The following is a 24,253-nucleotide window of genomic DNA, read 5'->3' on the forward strand; positions in this document are numbered from 1 at the left end:
TAAGAATTGTAATTGTGTGTGTTTGCCATGTAAAGTTTTTTGAACACTGAGTTCCTATATACTTCTCTTCAGTGGGTGACGTTACTTACAATGAACAGTTCTGTATCAAAGCATGATAAAAGATATGGTACTCATTTTGGGTGGGTTTCAGACTTAAAGTTTTTGTTAACTTTTTATGTTTACTTATTGAGATTTTTATTTTTATTCTAAATTTGTATGTAATGGCCTTATACATACTTCTCTCATATGATGAGATGAACAATTGATGCAAATAACTGCAAGTTCCACAAAAAATCAGTAACTACAAATGGAGACTGCCTATTGACGTGAGGTAAATTTAATAGAATTGGTGACATTGTTTCATTCTTGCATTTAAAGGTATTTCTATCAAAAAGGTTATTTTGTAAATTAAAAGTTACAGAAACAGAGAATTTTCAAACTATTGTTTGAGATTTATGGCATGGCATCTTAATCAGGAGAAAATTGATTCACAGAAGTTATATTGTTTTTCAGTTAATCAGTTTGTTAGTATTTTCTTCTTCGCATCATTATTTGAAAGAAGTTGGTGCATTACCATGCCACAACTTCTACTAATTCTTTCTATTTCCAACAATAAGTACAAAATTATTATAATCCATTTATCTTAACAGATGAGGTATCAGTTGATCGGGTATCTACAGTGAGATGACAACTGTTATCTTTTTTCCCTTTGGTTTCTATCAGAATTATTCTTCTAATATGTTCAATATGGGAAAACCTAAAACTGAAAAATATTTGTAATTAAGAATGATTTTTGATTGCCACTTTGATATGTAAGTAATTTTTTTTTTATAACAAATACTTTGCATGAGGACTTTTAAAACTGCTGTTTTTAAAAAATGTTGGTATATGTGACTGGTATGCATGCAAATACTGGTCACTTGATTCTAAAATACTCAAAGAGAGCTTCCTTGCTATTCAGTTGTGTCTGTCTGGCATTACTAGAATATCTTGCATTATTATACCAGACATATTCCAAGTTTGGAAAAAATGTGATTCAATACTTTGAAAATTTATAGAGAAGGATTTCTCTTGCTGCAGTGTCTGCCTCAAAGCTGATCATTCTTATGGATACTAAAAATAATAAACCAAAGACAGTGGGGTCTTGATAGAGACTTTCTAATAAATGGTTTTGCTATAGTAGGAATGCTCACTTCAGGGCTATACATATGTAACATAAAATATTTTTCAGAACATTTTGAATACTTTTAGCTGTGTTTTGGTGGTGCTAATAATGATTGATTTATTTATTTAGCAGTTGCAGCAATCATAGCTGTATTATATTAGTATGAGTGTAACATGACATGGAAAAGTAGATCTTTCTATTTGCTTATTTGTATTTCTTCCAATGGATTCTTTGTACTTGCCCAGATTAAAAAAAATATTCATACTCCATTATTGTTTTTTTAACATGCAAAGACATAGCAACCTTTATCAAAACTGACAGCTGCTATGCTTTCACACAACATATACATAGCACTAATAAGTATTCATTCTGGAAACAAATTTAATTGCCTAAAAATGCATTCTAATTATGTATGTTTCAAGCAGCTTGGTTTTGCAACAATTTTGGTACAATCTTGGCATTTGATAGTAGATTAAAGTATAATCTAACACTGTAATATAAAATTGTTTACGTATAGAAGACAATGATTATCAGAAAAAATTTAGTGTTGTCTTTAATTTTGTTTTATTGATTTATGTTGCTTATTTTAATTTTGCATTTTTTCAATGGTATCTTGATATTGACTGTAAAATGCTGATAAAATTACAGATATTTTTGTGGTGTGTGAAACTTTCTGGACTTTTTTATCTAGTATCTTCAGCATTAATAATTTATGAGCAGTGTTTTGTGACTCATTAGCAAACTGCATGTTGAAGTTAGATCAAGTTTAGAGATTTTTTTTCTATTTCTGATGATTTTTGGGAGAAAGCATTTGTTCTGCTAGCAACAGTGGTTTCACAGTTCTTTGTAATTATTATTAATTTTCAAGATGAATTCCTCACATTCTTTTGCTACAAATAGATTTTCAGTGCATGGCACTGTCCTTCAGATGTTTTCCATGTCTAAAATGGCAGTGTGCTTTTGAATGTGAAGCAATAAAGTAAGTAATGAGACAGTTGCTTTGGCATTTAACTTGCATGCATTTGTAGTAACAGATTTCTGTGAGATGAGACCAACATTGGTTCCAAAAAGTATCTTGAATTGACCATTAATAGCTATACATTATCTTTTCTCATGTTCTGTATTTTGGTCTTGATAATTTTGCCTTTGGCAGAGCATTACAATAATGCAGTCCTTTCCAGAGTGTGTTATGTGGATTCTGAAATGTCTGAGCTTGTACATACATTTGCAAAAAAAAAAAAATAAATTATTTTCTGTTTTGGGTATCTGAAGTTTGGTTCAGCATAAATTACAACAATTTAATAGTTGAAAAATCTAATAATAGAGGTCCCTTGAACATTAAACTGAATGTTCAGTACTTGAAAGACAGAAATTATATTTGCATTCAAGTAAAAATCGTTCAAAAAACTGAACAGTCATGAACAAAAGTATTTATGCTAGTTAACATACCTTTTACTATCCTGCTTTTTCTTCAGCATCATTGCAAGGATTGACTTTGCTGTCAATTATAACTTTTATTATTTCCTCAGCTCCTATACTAACTCTGTCTTTACTATTCTTTTCCAACAACAGTAGTTTTAACCTCTTCTTTCTCAGCTTTCTGTTTTCTTCTAGTGTCTTTTATTTTTTTTAATTTTTTTCTCCACTTACTAACTCTGCTCTGCAGACTTCTCTCTAAAACAATTTTTGGCCCTTTCCCTCAGTGTCAGTTTTAACCTTCTGAATACATCCTCTCACGCCCATCTCCTTTGTCTATGTCTGTACATTACACGATGTGATCACAGAAGAAGCGGAATCATCAAGGAGAACAAACTCAGGTCTGTCTCTTCTACTGCTTTTCTCTGTGTTATTTTTTTCATTTTACCTTTTCTATAGATTTTATCACAGCTCACCTCACATACTTTTCCCTCTCTTCCCCCTCAATATACTGGCAAAATATTTTCAAGGTGTAAGAATTTTAGTTTAAGACGCTTATGTAATTTCTATTACCTATAAACTATGTACTCTATAAAAAGTGATGAAAGGCAACTGACGACAAGTAGGCTATACCTTAAGACTTTAAGCTGATTTGATTTCTGTCATATCAGTTCTTATTTCCCATCTCAAATAATCTGAAAATTAGCCTTTAAAGTTACAGCTAACACATTAAAACAATCTATAATTCATCTACGCATTTGAAAACTGCTACAAAAACTGTGGGAGCTCTTATATAACTAGTTCTTTTTGACTCTCAGAGGATATAATTTCAAAACTGAATAATTTCACTAAGTTAAATTTCATGGACTAGAATTTCAAAATTAGTTTTTTGAATTAAACCTATTTCAATTAGACGTAGAGTTTTTAGTGAACAAATGCTCTTTTCTCATGCCAAAAAGTGTAAATCAAAAAGTTATGACAGTATGAGAGCAAGAAGTCAGAACACTGAAGTTCTCACTTAGCTGTATTGTTTATGAGGCTCTTATTTCATGTTGTACATTACTTAGGGTTTCTTTCATAACAAATTCTAATCTGCCATTTTATTGAACTTTCCATGTACTTTATATTACTGGCAAAATGCTAACATCTATCAAGGCATCCTAGTGCTGAAAATGCAGTATTTGTTCACACTTCCCTGCTTGTTCAGTGTGGTATGTAGAAAAACAGCAAAATTCCCCGTATTTACGTTAATTAAACTCAGCTATAAAATTTAAATTTTACAATTAATTTGTAAAAGCCTTAATTAATTTCCTGTATCTCTGCTATTATCCTGACAAATTACACTTGGATGCCATTTAGGTTACCAAATCTGGAGAAGTTTTGGGGTACATTGACTGGTCTATTAAACTTAGGTGATATTTAGTGAAACATTTTTGTCTTTTCTACACTGTGACTGGCTCCTTTAGAGCTCAGTTTTACTTTCTCTACTGGTCTTGTCCTAATTAAAGTCATAGATTATTTTTACAGAAACTTGCAGATGTTATTTGCTGTGGTTTTCATGTTAAACAAATCTCAAGACAGAAATTGTTAAAATTGCAGGGTAAAAAAAGTTGAGTATGGATAGGGAAGACGACTGGCAGAGTTTTCTGAAATCCCTCTTTTGTAAATCACTACTATTGGGAATAAATAAATTATGCTGTAGGAAGACTGAGTTTACTTACCTAGTACTTATGATTCATTGCCAATTCCTGTGCAGTGATTCTGAATCTCTTTTATTACAAAAATGAAGTTAGAAGATTGGGTGACCCATTTCCTATCTGTTCATAATAAAAGCTGTGAGCCTTTTTATTCAAAAACCTTGCTCTGAGTTATTGATTGAATCAATATGTTAAATCATGGAATATGGAATATGGATTCAGTCCATATCTCTCCTGGTGTTGGAAGAAGTCAGACCTTAAAATGGTCAGAAAAAAGCATGTATTTTCATCACCTGTGTTTCTTGAGCATATAGGTAATACTGTGTATTATTAATTTTTTTGACATTGCAATTGTGGAAAACACTACTTAGCTCACAGTGTAAAGTAAATATATTAGGCAAGAATGAATTTAATTGTCTAGCACACCAATGCAAAAGCATGATCAGCCCTGCAGCTGCAATAGCTGTTATTGCTGCCCTTCAACTCAGGATAAAATTATCGTGTGTACAGTAACATGTTTTCAGATGTACATTTGAAAAAGGTCCTCTTCTTTGTTTGCCTTAGTAACAAAATAGGTTGCACATTTCAGTACAAGGCACTTAGAGCACAGCTAAAAAGCCAGGGTGACATTTCAAAAGCATACTTTAGAACAAAGTGTTTTCCCATTGTTTTAGAATTTGCTTTAAGGAGTGTGAATCTAGGATAATCACTTTACAGGTTTTCTTAGAGAATGGTTTTCACATAGTTTATTTATCATGGTTTATTTTTTCATGCTACCAAACATTCATATATTCCAGAGGATTTGCTATTGATTATGGGTGTTATTAGACCAAGAAGTTTTGTGAAAGCTAAATATCTGAATATGTTACAATTGTATTGATAGAAAAATATTGCAATTTCCTCTCTCTGGATATTATAATCTATAATTGTAAAAAAAAAATTATTCCTTGAAAAAATCTAGATTTTTTTATTGAAAAGTTTTATGAAAGTGTGTGCAAAGCTTTTGCTGTATACTTAAAGCACAAAAGCAAGTTCAGAAACATAAGAAGCAAAAGTGTTTTAATATAAATTTGTTATCTGACAGCAGTTAACAAGATAACACGACAGCAAGCTCTACCTGATAGCATCCTTAATGATTAAACCCTGTTTTTCTTGGGGGAAGAAGGAGCTTTGGGATGCAGGCTTTTCATAAACTGCTTTGATATGCAGGGTTTTTATATTTTTCAAAATAATATGTTTCATAGGTTTTGATATTGTGAAAACTGTTGAGGAGATGCGTGCCTGTTCATATCCCCACGTATTCATGAAGAATGCTTCCATTCAGGAGAAATTCAGGAGAAGTAGAAGTGAGCCCTTGTGTGCCCAGGAGTGAGAAGCAGATATTTTTATTCTTATCTGTAAGATGGGTCAGACCAACCATTATCATCGTGCCAAAAATTACTGGCAGTTGCTCTTAATACTTACTGTGTTCTTCAAACATATGAAAATACAGAGAACGTTCTTCAGAATTCCAAAAATTAATCTAGCTGACTCAAGTAACTGCCCAAAAAATAATCATCAAAACATTGGAAAGGCAGATGCATGCTAAGGAAAAGGCAGTCAGTGCACATACAGCAGAAATAGTGCTGGATGATTGATTCTAGGCTGATTCCAGGATGAGAAGGGGTGATGGCATATGATGCCCAGGCATTCCAAACTTTCTAAGGTGGATGGAAGTTAAAAGGTAGTGGGGACTGTTCCATTTCTAAAGGGCCATGAAAAGCAGATATTGAAGTCCTTTTTTGAAACCTCTGGCATAGAACTGTCATGTTAAGAGCAAACAAAGCTTGATTAGGGTTTTTGTTAACTTCCAGAGTGAAATTCAAATAGACAAGGGCTTTGAAATACCATTTTTTCTGTTCTTTATTATGAAGTTTCTTCATAATGACATGATTGATGGAAATGAAGCCTACAAAAACCAACAAACCCTACTGAGAATGAGTGACCAAATTGGAAGAGCTCATAGACCTGGATGGTGGAGGGCCAAACACTGAAAGGGTGTGGCAAATTTACTGTAGGAGAAAACAAGGACAAAAAAAATGGTACAGTTCAGAGTGTTTAAGAAAATAACTGCAGTAGAAGATAAAGAGCACAGGTTTTTAAATTCATTCTTGTATTACAGAACCATGAGAGGTTTTTCAAGTCTTCCAAGACTGAATCTACTGTGATGTACTTACCCTTTATAAACAGAACATGACACCTCTCTGCTTTTGAGTTGTTGTTATAGTCAGTATTCTGTGACACACTTTCCTTTAAAGAGAAGGATGATGCCTTGTTCTGTTTCCATTTTCCTTACGTTGAAAACACATTTCCAGGTAGAATTTGTAACGTTATAGCACAAATATAAATTACTTGTGCATCTCTGAACACTTCTGTGATATTTAATTTGACAGGTTTGTTTAAAATTTGATGCCTTAGACTGTGAAAGAGACATTTAAAACATCTAAATCTCTATTTGGTCAACAAAACCCAAAGGGTAAACTTCAAATTCAGTTTAATTTTGTAAATTATGAATTCAGTCTGCCGGTACTTAGCATAATGATAGATATATCATACTGCATGGTTGGGAGGCTCTTTGTCCTTATTTTTTATTTTGTTTAGAATTAAATCCAGAAACCAAAGACTTCCGAAGTAGCCATCTGTACTAAACCACAAAAATAAAGGCTGATGATCAGTCTGCTGAAGCTAAAACAGTAAAATGACCAGATTATGTAATTTAAAAAGATAGCATAATTTTACAAAATGTTTAGTGCTTTAATTTGTAACTATTCTGAGTTCTAAATGCAGGTGATGATTTTGTGTTCTTTGGTTAAACCTTTGACCATCTTTCTAGTTATTGAGATGCTAATTCTTCAGGTGGCTGAAGAATCTCTGTTAATACCTGTTAGGTTTTCTGAAAGCAGAGGCATAATTATTATCAAATGCCTATGATTGGAAGTGGCTGTATCAGAATGTGAAATTTTCTGTGGTTATGCTGTGGAGTGTACCAGTGGTGGGAACTCTGAGAAGCATGCTTGGCAAACAGGATATTGGAAAGCTTCATAATAAGATTGTGCTCAGGTTTTCTTGAAAACAATGCAGAGTTTATCGTGTGGCTGACCTGAATGGATTTTATATGAGTACAGAATATAAGGGCTTACTGATCACTCAGATATTTTTATTTTACACTTTCAAAATCCTATTTCGTTTATATAGGGAGGATGTGCCAGAATTCTTGGGAGAAGCAAAGTGGGACTTACTACTTCTTTCTTCCATGCTTTTTCCATGTAGGCCTCAGTATTTTATGAAAGCTACCAACGTGTGTGTACACCTTGTATGAGGCAGCACAGAAAACCATCACCAGTTACCCCACAAAAATCACCTTGGAGAAGGATCTAGGCAGCATAAAAAAAGGGCTAGCCATAGCCCTAATCATCACTTTCATAAACATGCAAAATAGAACTTTACAGCTTGCTTCAAAAGATCTTTGTCCTTTACCATCTGCACTGATCTATACCTAATGATGGAGACCCTAGCTGACCCTGTCAATTTATAAACCCAGGATAGTAGAGATTCTTTAACTTCCCTGTTTAGATGACCACACCATATTATTCAGTTATTTTACTAAACAGTGCCATGTATTCTGCAAGGAATCCAAAGAAACATTGTTAGCATGCTTTTAGCATTGTGATAAAAATTTATTTAAGTGGCGAGAAATGTCCCCTGGGTTTTAGCCTTTCTTTACTGTGTCAAGCTTGAAACCAACAAGAGAGAAAAAAAAAAAACCCAAAGAAAAAAGCCGTCAAGCAATCCTCAAATAGAAAACAGGAATGTTCCCTGCTAGGAAGCTGGCTGGCTGAAATAATCTTCTTTTGAGCACTCCCTTTTAAGGACAATAATTGATGTTTCAGTCACATTTAAACAGTAATATTAAGTATCAAGAATATAAAAGTAATATTAAATTGAAGAACACTTCAACAACAGTTAATTATATTTTCTTTTCATTCAGACTGTGATGTGGATCACAGACTTGGAAAGAACTTGTTTGCTGGAACAATACCTTCTTTATATTTGCAAAAAATTGGACAAAAAAGCCTGGAGTGAAGTTCAGTAACCATTTATATCACAGCATCTGATACTTTGCTAGACCTGTAGCAGTTATGCAGTTATATTTTTCACACTGTTGAAAGCCAGAATGACAAAATTTAGAGCTAGTTCCTTAGGGGTAGAATTGGAATTGAATAGCTCAGCAAACAGGAAGAAGTGTAATCCTTTGAGTACAAGACCTTGAACTGGAAAGTTTTGATGTTAAAAGCAAACACTTCTACATTGTGCTTTTAGGAGACAATCTTCTTTCCTTTGCCTGATTTGATAATAGGGCTATGAAGATGGTGCAGGGGCTTGAGTAGAAGCCCCACAAGGCGTGACCGAGGTCACTTGGTCCATTCAGCCTGGAGGAGATGGAGGGGAGACCCCACTGCAGTCACAACTTCCTTGTGAGGGGAAGAGGAGGGACAGGCACTGATCCCTGCTCTGTGGCAGGACCCAAGGGAATGGCCTGAAGTTGTGTCAGGGGAGGTTTAGGTTGGATATTAGAAAAAGCTTCCTCACCCAGGAGGTGGCTGGGCACAGGAACAGGCTGCCTGAGGTGACAGCACCAAGCAAATCTTGGAGCTGTGCTGTAAAGGGCCAGGAGTTGGACTCAATGATCCTTATGGGTCCCTTGCAGCTCAATATATTCTGTCATTTTGTGATTTTCAGGGCTTTTTCTTTTTTAATAATATTGATTTTCCTATATTCTCATGAAGAGCATTTCAAGAGAAATCTCTAGTAAGAGATTCAGCTAGAATTTTTTTAAATACTTACCCAAGGGTAGGGTACTACAAGTGTATTCAATTTTAAAAATAAAATGTTACTTAATAATTTGGACTACCTTGAGAAATCAGACTCAATTTTCAATAAAGTACATAAATAGAGGAGCTAATTTATCCACTGTATAAATAGAATTCGTAGTCATATTGCTGATGTTAAGTGTCTGTAAATATGAAAAATAGACGGATAAAATGTTATTTTCTTATGTCATTGTCTTATCTTATGCATAAACTCAGAAACAAACAAGGAGATCCATACCTGTCTCTTGCAATGACGTGTATCCTCCAGTATTGGAAGCTGCAGTTTCTTTTTTCTCATTCAAAGCAAAGAAGGCAAGATTTATATTAGGCCTCTGATCAGTTTATGCAAATCTCATTCACCTGGATCTCAGGTGATAGAGATGAGAAAGGTCACGACAGAATGAGGATCTAACCTTAAGTTTGGAGCAGTCAGCTGTGAGAGAAGGGAGAAACCCTGGGAAGAAGACTAGAAAGCCCAGCACCTCCCAATTGTAACCTAAAGACTGCAGAGTCAGGCTGCCCCTTATCTTCACCAGGAACGCAGCAAGTGTGAGCAATTGTTCAATGCTGCCATCAGTAATTTTTGAGCAATTGTTCACTGCTGTCGTCAGTATCCATGACTAGGGAGAAATCTGCTACCCTGCTTCTTCTGTGGAACTCTTATTCTATTCTGTCGTGTACAGAGATGGACGTGTTCTGTTCCAAGGAGCTTGGAGTCCCTGCTACTTCTGGGTGTGATGTGGGTGAAGCTTGATAGGGCCCTGGCACCTTCAGGTACCAATCAGAAGAGCAAAGCTCATTGAATTAAAGCATTTCCAGGAAAATCAAGGCCATTTTACATCAGTTTTAGTTCTTGACAAGTCTGCTCTTCAATGTGGCTCTTTTTAAGAATTATTTTCTATTAATTTTCTCTTCCAGATACATTTTAGATTAGATCCCTCTCAGATATATTAGGACCAGTTAGAAAGAACAGGGAGCTAGACCATGGGAGCATGGCTGTGTCTACTATTAAATAACATATCAGTGGTCATTATTATAGCAATGTCTACTGTGATGGTAGAAGAAGGTTTTGAGAGAGACTATTTCAGCATTTCAATCTCTCTATGTCTATAGTTCATCTCTGTATTTCATCAATATACTTAAATGTGTCTGTATTCTGATTAAGCAGAAAACAGAGTTATTTTCTGTAATGTGCAGAAATGTCTCCGTCATGAAAGCATTGATTTATCTTCTCCAAAGTACATAGCTCTGAAAAAAATTAGTTCTTGAATTGAGAGCATTACACTACAGGACACAATATATACTTTTCACTTTGTAAACCAAGGTTAAATCAAGTAATGTAGAAAAATACTGACTAATGCAATGGTACTGGTCATATATAAAAAAAAACTCAGATCAAGATTTTTTTAGCAATGACTGGTGACTTTGTCATCTCATATTTTTCAGTTTGAGACATTTTAAAATAATCTCATAGTGATTTATGGGTTTTCAGTAGTTCAAGACATTAAAGTTCCTTAGAGAATTCTTGTTTTGAACACTTTACAAACAAAAACATTAATTACTTTAGTATCAACATCCTGAACCTGCTCTGGATTGTTTTAGAGGTGATGACTAGGCCAATAGCTGCAGTGAAGATCTTTGCTGCTGCAAAGTTAATATTGTGTTACTTTGTAAAGGGATAATACAATTTTGTTCAATTCTACTGCTTCCACCCAAGTGAGATCTTCCTCAATTCACTCTTCTGTCCTTTCTAGTACTTCTTCAGACAGCTCTTCACAATACATCTGAAACCTCAGTTGGAAGAGTAGGATCCACTGTGTTGACATTTCTACTAAAAATCTAAAGGATATATCTATTGTAGAGATTTGTCACAGTACTTCAATTGCACTTTTAAAATTCAAGAATCTAATATACTTTTGTGTTTGCTAATACTATGATATTAATTTCTACAATGCCATTTGGAAATATTTTTCTATGTAATTTTTATACCTAGAACAAGAATGAGTGAAAGTTGGACAGGTTTCAAGGAACATTATTTTGAGAATGTATTTATTTAGAGATTCGTGTTTGAAAGACATCCAGACATAAGGATGAATGGATTTCTAGGCCTCTTAAAAATTAATTACCCTATATAGTATAAGATTTCTGTATTAAGATAATATTCAAGCAAAGTAAAGATTTCTTTTCCTTATGCACGTGGACCAACTTAGAAATGTTGTTATTCTTATGAGCTCAAGCTCACTTTCCTCTATTGTACATTATGTTGGATTAGTGATTTTGCTATCAAATTGCTTTCTGCTTTAGAAAGTAATGTGACAGTAGAAGACATTGTATTTGTAGGTTTTATATTAGTAACACCAATTTAAAACTAAAAGAAAAATTTTTTAAAAAATTGAAAGGTTGAAAAGCAAACAAACCTATCATTCTCTGCTATTTTTCTAGTGCTATCCACAGCCCACATAGATAGTAAAGCCAGGCTGCCCAAAGGGCAACTCAGAATAACAAAAAGCCTTATTTAAGATAGTATAGAGTATGGGGCAGGAAAGGTCAGGGAATGGGAGAAGTTCCAAGAACTGATTCAATACCCACTGATTTCTGAAAGTGTAGGTTTATGACCTGTCACATCTGTTTCCCATTAATTTGCTCAATAGTTCCACTGGAAATTGCCAGGAGAACAATAATCTGGATCCCACACATGATAGGAAGCCAGATCCTGTTGAAGGGTAGCCTATTATTTGTGCTCTCTGCAGGAACACCTTTTTCCTTCTTATGATTCTACCTTGCTTGAGTAATGATTTCTCTCTGAGTTTGACTTCATCCTCTGCTTTGATAGCCACCTAAAAAATGCTGTTTCCTTAAAATACAACAGCTCTGTCTTCCTCTTCAGTCTGTGTACTGTAAATTAGATCAAAATTAGAGCAATCCTCAATAACCAATAATTCTGGAAAAATATTTAAATTTAGCAGTGCATACTATATTTGGTGTGTAGCTTGGGGGCTGTTGCTCCATATTCATGAGATTGTTTTAATTGAATTTAATATAATTTTGGAAAGGAAACAAAATCTATTTCAAAGTTAATATATTTCTAATTAAAGTAAATTTCATTTGACTTGAAATTCTTTCACATTATTTACCAAAACTGGATTTCAGATTATTTATGGGCTGCCAAATTGTTTGATAGGGATCTAATGTATTTTCATTTCTTTGTGACAGATGAATGCCCTGAGCCATTTGCAACCTTTGATATATATTCAGAGTATTTTCTGGCGTCAGTCAGCTGAGTTTATGTGCATGAACTGGGTTCTGAGTATTGATTTTAGTGTCTTTTGTTCTTCATAATTTTTAACTCTAAGACAAGTTACAGTAATATCATTATTAAACCTTTTAACCTGTAGAAGCTATGAGAATTGATTAAACTAATGAAGATTTAAAATAATTGCCAAAACCCATTCTGACATATTCAATTTTTATGCCTGAACCATTAGACTGTATCTCGTGTGTGTGCTGCATAAAACCTACGGCACAAGCCAATTTTTTTACTTCTATTTTTGTGTCATCCCCATCAAGGAAACTGCAAAGTAACTCTACCTGACTCCTGCCTTGCTCTCTCTTTCTTGAGTGTGTTAATGATTCTGGAAGTGCACAAAATAGCCATGGGTTCCCTTCTGTAAATGTTCAATAAGAGTGCACAAATGTATACACTAGCATGCAGTGAATATGCCTCTAGATTTAGAGCACCATACTTGGTTGGTTGACTAAATTCTTCAAGTTATGTTCATTTGTTGAGTTTTGTTAATGTGTTCCTTTTTAATGCATTTTTATATTACTTTTATTATTATTTCTGCATTTTTTTTTCTCTCCCCCTCTTTTTGCTTTACACATTGCTTTCATTTGTTTGTAGAAGAAAAGAAAACAGATCCAGAGAATGGGGATACAGGTAGGGTGACTATTAAAAATATTTTTATGTGTTTCTCTTAAATTCTTTGATCTGTTATGTTTAAGCAAATTTGTAGCAAGGAGTTGGAGTGTAATTTTGATGTATTTTGTGGATTTCAAAATAGACACTAGGAAATGGAACCTAAGAAAGGGCTTTCCCGAATGCTATTTCCTTTGCTATTCTAAGGGCGTCAAATAAGGGTGAGAAATGGTAAGAAAGAGACCAAAATCAGCTAAATGCAGATGTCATACACTTTAATACCTCTATTCTGTCCTCCCATCTCCAGACACAGAGCATGCTCACCTGCACACGTTTTTCTGCTCTCTTACAGGTTTCTGATTCCCAAAATATCAGTGTTCCTTTAGTCCCCTCATTATGAACATTTTTCCCATGCCTTAGTGGCTGTGCCTCCCAAGTTTTCTATCCCTTTTGTCTATATGTATTCTAAAAAACTAAATCTGTTCTAATATTATAAGGGAAACTCCACTCTTCCATACCAGATTCCCTTTAACTCTCTGTGCCACAGAAGCCTCATTGTACAGCAAACTCCTCTTCCAAACTCAGATCCTGGTACAGGATCTCCATCACCAGCATCTCTAGGAACTAGAATGGCTTAGTAAGTCCCACTGGAGAAGACAGTGAAAGAAAGAATGAAAGAGCAGAGGTTCTAGCAGGTTTTGTTTTGATTTTTGACCAGATATGTTTGCCTTAGGCTGAGCTGGAAGATAAGGCCAGTTTCTTGTCCCTTTTGTCTCTGGTGTGGATCACAGGCTATCAGCCTGTGTTAAGTCTTACCCCAGAGAGTAACCAGTATTTGACCTGAAGAGCAAATAACATTCTTTAGCTCTAGGCTGAATTCAATGATTTGTTATCTCCTTGTAAAACTGTGACTCAGTGTGCAGCTGAGGGGTTAGGAAAAGTTTATACATTAACCAAATGACCGATTACAGCCCTTCACTTTAGTAGTGAGTAGTTGAATCTTATCTTATTTCATCTTAGCTTACTTCAAGTTAAAACATTAAAATAATGGTTTTTATTTGATGCTAAAGCAGTGATTTTAGTGCCTGTCCTGAGTCCTATTATAAGAATGGAATTATACAGCCACCACCTAGACCATAGTAGGAATCATAAGGATCTTACCTCAACAGGGTTTATCCCTAGCTTCTACTTCAGTAAAAGAATCAAGCAGAGTTCCTTTTTCTACTATGTTTAATAGGCAATAGTAGTTACAGCTCAAGCTGGGTGCCTCTTAATTGGGGCCCTGCCTGTTACTGGATTTTATAGTCTCTACATGTGGCTTCATTTTCTGATTGCACTCCTGCTCATCCAATCCTGTTTGCAGCATCTGGGGTCTTCTCTTCTGATTTACTCCCACAGCCTCCAGGCACCCTTTTGTCTGTGTTTGAGAAATTTCCCTACTTTTGTTACAAAATATCCTATAGCTAAAGTTGAAATTATAGTTCATTGTCTAGTGGTTACATTTCCATAGATAAAAACAAGGGTCAAATTCATGTGGCCTAAGGTTTAATTTACATAGTCACTAGAGCTAAGCTCTAGCACAACAGTGACTCCCTGCAGTCCTTGTGGATCTGAGAGAATACAGGGCTGCACTGCCCAGTACTTCTGTGCCTTACTCTGCCATTTCAGGAGTCTTTGCTCTGTAGTTATATTGCTTCCCCTCAGCACATTCTAGTCTGAAAATATAGGGAATGGTGGGTAATGAATCAGCAGTTGTCTCTCTGCCAGCTCAGAATCGCCTTTTGCCCATGAAAATCCCACTGAACTAACCTGCAGGCCATGGGTCATTAATGTTAGAGAGTTCAAAATGATCAAAACTCCAGAATGTTGCCTATAGTGCAATGATCCCAGTTATGTCTGATGAGCAGCACCAGGCTTTGTTCTTCCCTTCAGTCTTAAGGTTTTTTTGTTTGTATGGCTGGAATTTGAGTGTCTCATTGGATATTTTATTGGAGGCACAACTACTGTTTGTAAGCAAAATTCTAGAAGGATGTTCAAGCAGAAATGAACTCATTTTACCTGGCCAAAATATGGTTGCATACACTTTGATACATTGTGACAGTACTTCAGTATATCACAAGCAGCTTTAACTTTTCTAGTCCCAGTCTTTACAGTCCTGGAAAATGTGTTGTACTCAGCTCCAGCTCAGGATCTAATAGCTCAAGAGCTCAGTCAGCCCTTGAGTGATTCAGGTGTGTGAAAGCTTATGCTCCTACATTTTAACCACTGTTGATAACTAATGGTTGATTCAGGTTAGTTCTGGTTTGTTGACACATGCTCCATGAACAGCTTCTGATTGCAGTGGAGTCCTTAGGGTAGGACCAGTGTTCTACCTTGGTACCAACCTCATGTTAAAAGCTGAAGCTCCTGATGCACCCAGACAGTTACTGAACTCTCTAGCAGTATTTTCTGCTCCTGCTAAACCCTCCCACACAGGTGTCAGCTAAGCAGAGATTTGCCAGCAGACGTGGGGGTGATGATAGCCCTGCATTCCCAGCACTTAAATGACATCCTTTCCTGCTGGACCATGGCAATGGGAAGTGCCATGACACCCTCTCAGCCTTTCCCAGTGCCATGCAGGGCACAGCTGGCTGAAGTTACAGTGAGCTCAGCCTGGGGCAGGCAGTAACCCTGCACTCCCTTCCTGCATGTTGTTCCATGGACTGTAGAAACAGAGCTACCTCTGCATTATGAACTCTCCACTGCCCATGGGTTTTCCTCTTTTTGCACACAACTGAATCCACTCACTTGTTAGAGTCAGCTTCAAAAATAAAAAGGAAGTTAGATTTTCCTTTAATAAGACTTTATGGGAATTTAATATTTTTTCAAAATTTTTCTGTCTTGTTTTTCTCTTGAGAAAGAATAAGCTACAAATTTTGCTTGTTTTGCTGCAGAGAACTCACACCAAGGCCTTATATCTTATGCTTCCCATTTGAGTGGAATATTTTGTACATATCATAGGTAATTGGATTTGTGGAAATCTTTCACTTTGCCAACTGAGCATAGATAAGAATGAAAATTTTCTCAAGTAATTGTGAAATTTTTAATTTATGCTAAAGAATTGTTATTTCTTCACTTGCAATTTCCTGAAATTTGGCAGAATATCTGGAGACAAAGAAAACATGCCATGATTTCATAATAAAACATAAGAAAAATAGAAAAAAATTATATTTTTGTGAAAACTGCCTCCTTTCTTACATTACTGAAAAATGACAAGATTTTGATTTCAGCAAAAGATGCTTTCTTTCTTTGAGAGGAGGCTGGAGTATTTTGCTTCAAAAAATTACTTCTTAATTACAGTTACTTCTGTCATTGAAAAAAGAAAATATTTTCCAGTGTAAAGCTTTTTGTTTTCAAGTGAAAAAAAATAGAGCTCTTAAAACTAGATCCTAAAAAAGTCACTTCATCTTAATGATAAATTGACAAACACTGCTATGGGTTCTATAATTGTTGAGGAAAATAATGATAGGAAAAATGAACTGTATTTTATTTTATAAATTTTCATCTGCTGCTCTCTTTTTCATTTTATTTCTCCCTATAAAACACCATTTATTATTTCTCATTATTTTTTTCTTAATTTTAATTTCTCTTAGAATTTTTAATTAAGTATTTTCTTTCATGTTTTTGTAAGATAGAGAATTGTAAAGATAGAGGGAGAATATGAAAACTAGAAGCCAGATTTTTTGTAGAGAGCAGAAGAGCTTAGTGTTTTTGCATTCCCACTTCCTTTTACCTCCTCTCCTTCCAGATTTCCTATGAAGTGCCACAGCATCTGCCTGGCAGCTCTCATAGTATGTGCTACTACCCCTATTGTTCTCAAGAAAGAAAATACAAAGCTGAGAGGCCCAGGTTCTGTGCAGAGCCCCACTTTGCTGTTAGATTATGACTTATAACTGAGGTTTAGAGTTTAAAGCAGGTTTCTGTAGTACACTGCAATCTAATATTCCCATCTCAGTTCCATAAATACAGTCCATATTGCTCAATACATACAATATCCAGAAACTTATATTTATGATTAGTGGGATTCTGAAATTTTAATCCTAGACAACTTTTGCATTAAAATTATGGATATTTTAAGACAAATGTCAGTCAAAATGAATGCTTTTTAGTATTCAGTGGATAATGATTTATTCTTGACTTATACCAGGGTAAAGTGGTAAAGAATCAAACTTATGTGTGTATGATAGCTAATTATATTTTGTTTTAAAATCTTTTCTGAGCTGTTGTCTTCCTCTCATTTTTCTATTTCTCAGTCTTTCACCTCAGCTTTGGCACTTACTTATTATTTTACATTGTAAATTGTGGTATTACAATACCAATTTGTTGAAAGCTACTGCCTGAGTCACACAGTGAGACCCTATCCCTGACTGAAACTAATCACGTATTTTATCCTGGAAGAGTGATTCCTGAATTGTTCTTGAAGCTGTGTTTCATTAGAATGTAATACAGTGATGCCACTGGGTGGCTCTTTATGATTCTTTTAGTCATTCTTTGAATTTTGAGATTACTAAGAATAAACTCAAATAGTAAATGGAAGGTCTGCTAGTCTGTGGTTGTTACTTGATTTTTAATTTGATATGTCAGATTATAATAAATGCAGAACCAGAATCCCTGTTCAAAATAAGCAGGTTATCTTATTCCTCCTTATTAATTAAAAGACTCCATTTCTCTTGAATATTCTTAAAATAGTAAAGTTATATTCTGTGGAAAAATTGTGTTTCATTTGAACTGAGTTTTATTCAAAAAGTTGGCTCATTTGAATTGTGTAGATAATACAACACTCATTAAGATTCTGCTGAAATACTTATCTGCTATTTTCCTCCTTTTACAACTTTTTGGTTTTATGCAAAATCATAATTCAGGAACTAATATTATATGCACAGCATTTAAGTAAATCAAATTTCATCTCTTTCTGTTAAAACTCTCATGAGCATAATTTGAACCTTGGAATTGATGACTGCTTGTGTATTTATTTTCTTTTTTTCTTCTGTTTTTAACTTAACAGGTGCAATGGATGTAGAAGAAAGGAATCGCCAAATGAAAATGAGCAAGTACAAACAGGTAGCAGGATCAGATTCCAGGCTGGAACAAGATTATCATTCTAAGGCAAGGGAGTTTTGTTTTGAAAAGCAACAAAATATGCTAAAATGAAATATCCAACATCCTATTAGAAAGTATTAGATAAGTGCCAGGTTGTTTCTTCAGTAAAAGTTTCTTGTGTGTCTGTAATAAAACTTTGGAAATGTGCTGCAAAACTCTTAACACACAATGTTCTTGATCATGAAAATTTAAGGATAAGTTAAGGCAAATGAAAGAAGCAGTTAAATTGTCTTTCAGAATGAGCAATAGAGCCATGATTTAAAAACTCAAAGGGAAGGAAAAGAGATGTTAATTGAGTGATGGACGGCAAGAGAGCTATTGAAACTCGTTCACGACTTTCATATAGTTGAACAGAGGATTATCTTGATCTATTGAAAACTGGAAGATGCAGTGTTACTTAGTTTAATAGTGGCTTTTAGCACTTGGAAAAGTGTTTTATACACCAGCAAAAGCTTTCACCCCAGCTGTGGCAGATCGCCAAGAATCTGAATATCTATGTAGTGTATCTTAAATATACTACCCAAAATTTCCTGCTATCTGGAGCAGGGTCATGTCATATAGAGTGTGTTAATTAAAATAATCAAGATATTTTCAATTTAAATTCTATTATACAAAAATAATTTAGTGTCCTCTAAAAGACTTCATTAATTCAGGTCACATTTTAAGTGGAAAACATGAGACTTCTGACCTATAAAATCTGGCTGAGGAAAAGATATCTGGTTTAGGCTTTCATTTCCAGGGTGTTTTTCCTTGCTCCGAGGATTGGCAAAGCTACTGTAAAATGAGGCACTTAGTATTTGAATGCAAATAAAGCAACAAATTCATTAATTAATTTTATTATTAATTATTGATTATTAATTATTTTTAGCTATTATTTTCGCAGATAATGTAGACCAATGCACTTCATATAATGGCTTTCTAGAATATACAATTCAGTGTGGGAAAATAGAAGTGCTTTAGAAAAGTCATTTCCAAATGGAAAGCCCTGTTAATGAAAACAGAATTGACAAAACCAAGACTGTGAAAATGGCATAAGAGGCTTTAAAATTGTAGATGTGCTGCATGGTTATTTGGGTATTTTGCAAATGTAGTTTTAACTGCACAAGGCATAGGAACGTTTATTAATATGTAAGAGGGACTTGGATGCTGTTGTGTTCAGCTGTTTCTTTTATTTTGATACTTATGGCAAAGTTACCTTTGAGAAATGAGCATAATACTGTGAGTGAACCTTATCATAAGTGCTATGATTGTATGTACCAAAAAATATGACTTTATGTATTGTATGTATAACCAGACTTAACCTGCTGATTTTCCTGCTCCCTCAATGCTTGATGAAATTTGAGTCAGAAGTAAGACTGGTGCAGATTAAATTGGTTCTCATGTAAAGGAGTTAGATAGAACATGATTATCAAAGGAAGTATTCACTACCCTTGTTTTCCCATTTCACCTACACCATATTATTGGGCCTCACTCTACATCTTTTATCTTTTTAGTTAAAATTTTACCTTCAGTATTATTGGAATGTATTAAAGAGGAAAATTATAAATGGAATTATTTTATGAATATGGTGGTTTATTTATTGCACAAATCAAACAATGTCTCCAGAAATAAACAGTTAATTTACTCTTCTGCTTAAGTGAAGTTTCAGTACTTGAAAATGAGTTATTTATTCTATCAACGAACCTGTGGAGCTAGACACGGAATATACACATATGTAGTAATTCAACATGCACTCTTAAAATTGTGTAGTTCCAAAGCCATGTGAGAACCATAACTCTCGTGAGCCATATGAGAGTTCTGTCTTTACATTTTATTACCACTGTTTCAATTCCCCTTAATTAAATTCCTATATTATCTAGAGAGAGTAAATGAGTAAGTAAAATTTATCTACCTGGTTTCTACAAAAATTCTTTTGGAATCATGGACTGAAACATGTATGTCAAATGCTGACTGGAATGTTCTGTACAGTATATAGTGACTTCGATTTTCTTAGGCACTCATGAATGCCATGTGTGAGAAAGATGTCATTAAGCAGGCATTAAGCCACATTCAGGAAAACCAGCACATAGAATTTTCTTTTACCTTTTCTGTTTTATTTCTTTCTTTAAATAGAAGTCAACAGGTCAACAGCATCTTTATGTCCCTCTTGATTACTTTTAAGTTTAAAAAAAATATCCAATATCTTTCCTTGCTGAGAAGGCAAAAGCTATAAAAGTAGTTCTATTAAGTATTGAAATATTAAAATAGGCATCCTGTATTACATCTCTGTAGAATTTTTCTGCCTCTGGAAGTCACTATTAGAGGCTTTAGAGGAAGGCACCACCTTCTGTGGTGCTTAGTCAAAAATTAAGAACTTGTGGGCAAAGTTTAATTCTAGACCTGTATTCTTAGAAGCTGCTGAAATACGAAATTGATTCTCCCTTATATTTTTTCCTCATGATTGATAAAGATTATATTTCTATTATTCTTATACATGCCTCATTATTGTTCAAACAATAATTATTCTGCTTTCATAATATATTGTATACATTAGTTTTGCAGGGTGCAAAAGATTTATTTCCTTAAATTACTTACTTCAGAAGCCGCTGAAGTGTGGTTTCAGGACAGACATATGGAAAGCAAGTAATAAATTAATATAAATATTTACAGCTAAGCATATGAGAGAAAAACATTGAAGGCACTAAGTAAATTAGGTAAATTAATTTCTGGTATTGGAACAACTATTTATTTCTGCTTATTGGGTACTAGTAAACTTGTGCTAAATAGGATATATAATAAAGTCTGAATTGCAGTGCTGGTAGATGCTGATATACTGGTACACCTGAATTATGGAAATAGAGAAAAAATGTTCAGTAGCACAAGAGTGTTCCAGCAGAGGCAAAATTAGCCATTTACCATACTGTGCCTCTGCAATGCCAGAGTTTTTGCATAAGAACTAAGCTTCCCAGTTCTAAATTGTTAAGCAAGATGTACAGTGAAGGGGGAAGGGCCAAGATGGGAGCTGAGCAAGCTTCATGCTGGACTCACACAGTTCACATTTTGTAAAACTTGGGAGTCACTTTCCAAACTACCTCATCAAACCTCTCTGAGGTATCTGCCTTGTTTCCTGCTTCATACTCCCACCATTCTGGCCAACAAATTGGTAGTGCTGTGTTTGGTGAGCAGCATCTTCCCCTGGCCATTCCCACCACTGCTCAGATTCAGGAATTCTTGCTGACAAGGAGGAAGGGTGTGAGAAATCCTGTTATTCCTCTCTCCCTGCCCCATGACTAGCATGTGCACAGTGGATCAGCTGAGGAGAGTTAAAAAGTTCTGCTGCTACTGAGTAAAAAAGAGAGAAGATACTTCTTTTATATAGAATCCCAGAATTGTTTGCAATCAATGTGAAATCAGTGTAGAATCAAGAGAGAATTCCATTAACACAGGCTAATATTAGCCACTACAGAGAAGTCTGATCAATGATGTCAAACTAAAGGGAGCTGGATTTATGTAGGAGTTGCAACAGTGAAAACCTATGGCCTTCTTTAGGAAAAAAGGTAAAACAGAGACTGACAACTTGCTGACACACATTTAAACCTCTAAGTATCTTGAGAGTCATTTTCTTTGTTTTATTAGGAAAAAAAAGCTACAAAAAGGCAGAGAAATGCAGTTACATAACATAGCAATTAGTAATAATCAGTAATGTAGTAATTAGCTGTAGAGTATGTTAGAGCAACAAGGAATAAAATTGGCATAAAAGAGGTAAAAGAGTAGATAATTTTTTTTTCTGCCGAAAAGGCTTATTTAGCCAAATGTAGAAAAGAGTGCATCAAATACAAAATAGTATAGAACATAACAGAGGATTTCCTAACTCCACCTTTAATGAGTCATACTGATGATAAGACTGAAACCTTCTGCATCATCAGATGTATGTAAAGCTGCAGTTCCTCATAATCAATAATTACAATTCAAGTTTTAGATACAAGCATAATTCTCTGTGTTTGGTATAGGAGAATAGTACTATAAGGCATACTAGCATGCTACTTTGTGATCTTTTAGCCTGATAACAAGACCAAGACAAATTAAACTGTGGAAAAGAAGAGTCAATCATGTGTTTAGCTTTCTGAGCAGTGTAGATGCAGCTGAAATGCTCTTGGAGCATGCAGACACAGAACAGCTGCAGTTCTTCAGAATGAGCCTCTTTGATTCAGCAATGAATCAAGTACAGCCTTCTGCGATTTCTGTGTGAGAGAATGTGAAAAAGGTAAGATCTGAAGGTGGAAGAGGCTGAATTGGAATGCCTCAGAAGCAGATTTTAATTGTAAGGACTTGTAAAGTGCAAAAGTGCTGCCAAGAGCTGCCTTTTCCCTCTGAAACCTGCAGTAAGTAGTTGTGCCATGGGTACAGCTACATGTGGAATCCTTTGACCTTTGCTCAACTGAAAGATTTCATTTAATGGTGTTTTGGGAATCCCTTTGTCTCCTCCTTAAAAATCAAAGCAGAGCAGTACACAGAGCAGCAAAGAGTGCTTGCAGAAGCACTTGCCACCTTTCTTCACCTTTCTTCTTCTCCCTTGTGGAGAAGGGGATTAAACAAATGTCAACTAAAGGGATGTTGGGAACTTTGATATTTTGCTGCATATAAGCTGTATTTGATTTATATTGGCAACTGGATTAGAGCTCTTGGAGGATCATGAGTAGCCCAGTAATAATTTGATAATTTATAATAATTATGAATATACCTCTTTGATCTGTAATTTTTTTCTTACGACTCATGCTGTTAAGGATGTAATTAGAAATGTTAAAAATACTAAATGCAAAATGGATGCTATTTAGATATCCATATGCCCTCAAAACAGTTCATAAAATGTTTTTTATATACTTCTTTTTAACATACCGGTTTAAATTTTAAGATGTTAAATATCTGGATAAAGCTTGGAGAAAGAAAATAATTCGAATGGAGCTGTGCTGGAGAATAATTAAGAAAGCAAAGACTAACACAGATAAGACCATACACAAATATTCAGTGCAATAGATTTCTGTAGAATGCCCATACAGCTAATTCTATCAAATTCTAACCAGTAGAATTTGATAGGCTTACAAATTGAGAATAGCACTGTGTAGTTCCCTGCATCTTCGCATCTCCCACCTCCACACCAATAAGCTCTTATCTTTAGAAAATAAACCAAACCAACTAAGAGTTTCCTAGGTGAGAAAACATTTTATTTATTGCTTGCTGCGTGGCTTTTGTGTTTTCCTATGAACTAATGAGTATTTTATTGTACTTTGGGCCAGAAACTTGGTAGCTAAGCAGCTGGTCTGGAAGGACAGGTCCTGTCACTGCCAGCAGCCTGTGAGTGCTCAGGTCATCTAATCAATCACTCTGTGTGTGTGATATGTTGGGAATTTTGCTGGTCAGTGGCAGAGAGTTTCTCTGGTCCATAGTGCTGGTAGCATTTATATTTTCAATCATATATTTCACTGTATTTTTGATATAAAAAATTTTTGGAATAGATTGCTAAAATGGAAGTTCTGGTTTCTATAAGTACAGGATTTGAAGCTCATTTATAAGACTTAAAAATATATCTAGATGAAATAAATTCAGAATTCTAGTATTGAACTCTATATCTATGGTAATGTAGAAAAGACCTCTTTAATTTCTATTTTTGTCATGTGTTAGAATTAATTTAGTGACTTTGAATATAGATAGGGGTTGCTGTGATTTCTAGTATTTTCTACTTCAGGAAAAGATGTGCAAACTCTTAGAAATTATTTCTGTTGCTGTAATTTTTCTTTTTCATTAAATTCAAGCACTTTTATTTTGGCTTTGATAATTTTGTAATTTTTAAAAAAATCTTGAGTATCCATATATCTATCAGAAATTTAAGGTATTTTTAAATGTAATACTGTGGTTAACAAAAATACTACATTCACATACGATGATTGTGGCTGAAATTTAAACATCTGAAAGGAGACTGATGCTGGCTGTCTTTAGCTGTTGACAGGTACTTTCTGTTATCACACATTTTCTT

At 34.7% G+C, this 24,253-nt stretch overlaps 1 protein-coding gene across 50 annotated transcripts in view; it reads left to right on the forward strand.

The window, feature by feature from the left end:
- The window catches only part of RIMS2 (regulating synaptic membrane exocytosis 2), a 447,523-nt gene that overhangs the window by 338,472 nt on the left and 84,798 nt on the right, over positions 1 to 24,253 (forward strand). For 25 of the 50 annotated variants that reach the window (XM_088177854.1, XM_088177865.1, XM_088177882.1 and 22 more), the window contains 3 exons: positions 2,950 to 2,982; positions 13,090 to 13,125; positions 18,149 to 18,249. The exons of 8 other annotated variants lie outside the window; for them this stretch is intronic. In XM_088177854.1, the coding sequence (XP_088033980.1) occupies positions 2,950 to 2,982; positions 13,090 to 13,125; positions 18,149 to 18,249 (170 nt within the window). The remainder of the gene's footprint in view (positions 1 to 2,949; positions 2,983 to 13,089; positions 13,126 to 18,148; positions 18,250 to 24,253) is intronic. 17 more of the 50 variants (XM_088177921.1, XM_088178017.1, XM_088177761.1 and 14 more) reach the window with 7 other exon arrangements.

This window comes from Sturnus vulgaris, chromosome 1, assembly GCF_052056855.1.
Source record: "Sturnus vulgaris isolate bStuVul1 chromosome 1, bStuVul1.hap1, whole genome shotgun sequence".
Lineage (NCBI taxonomy): Eukaryota > Metazoa > Chordata > Aves > Passeriformes > Sturnidae > Sturnus > Sturnus vulgaris.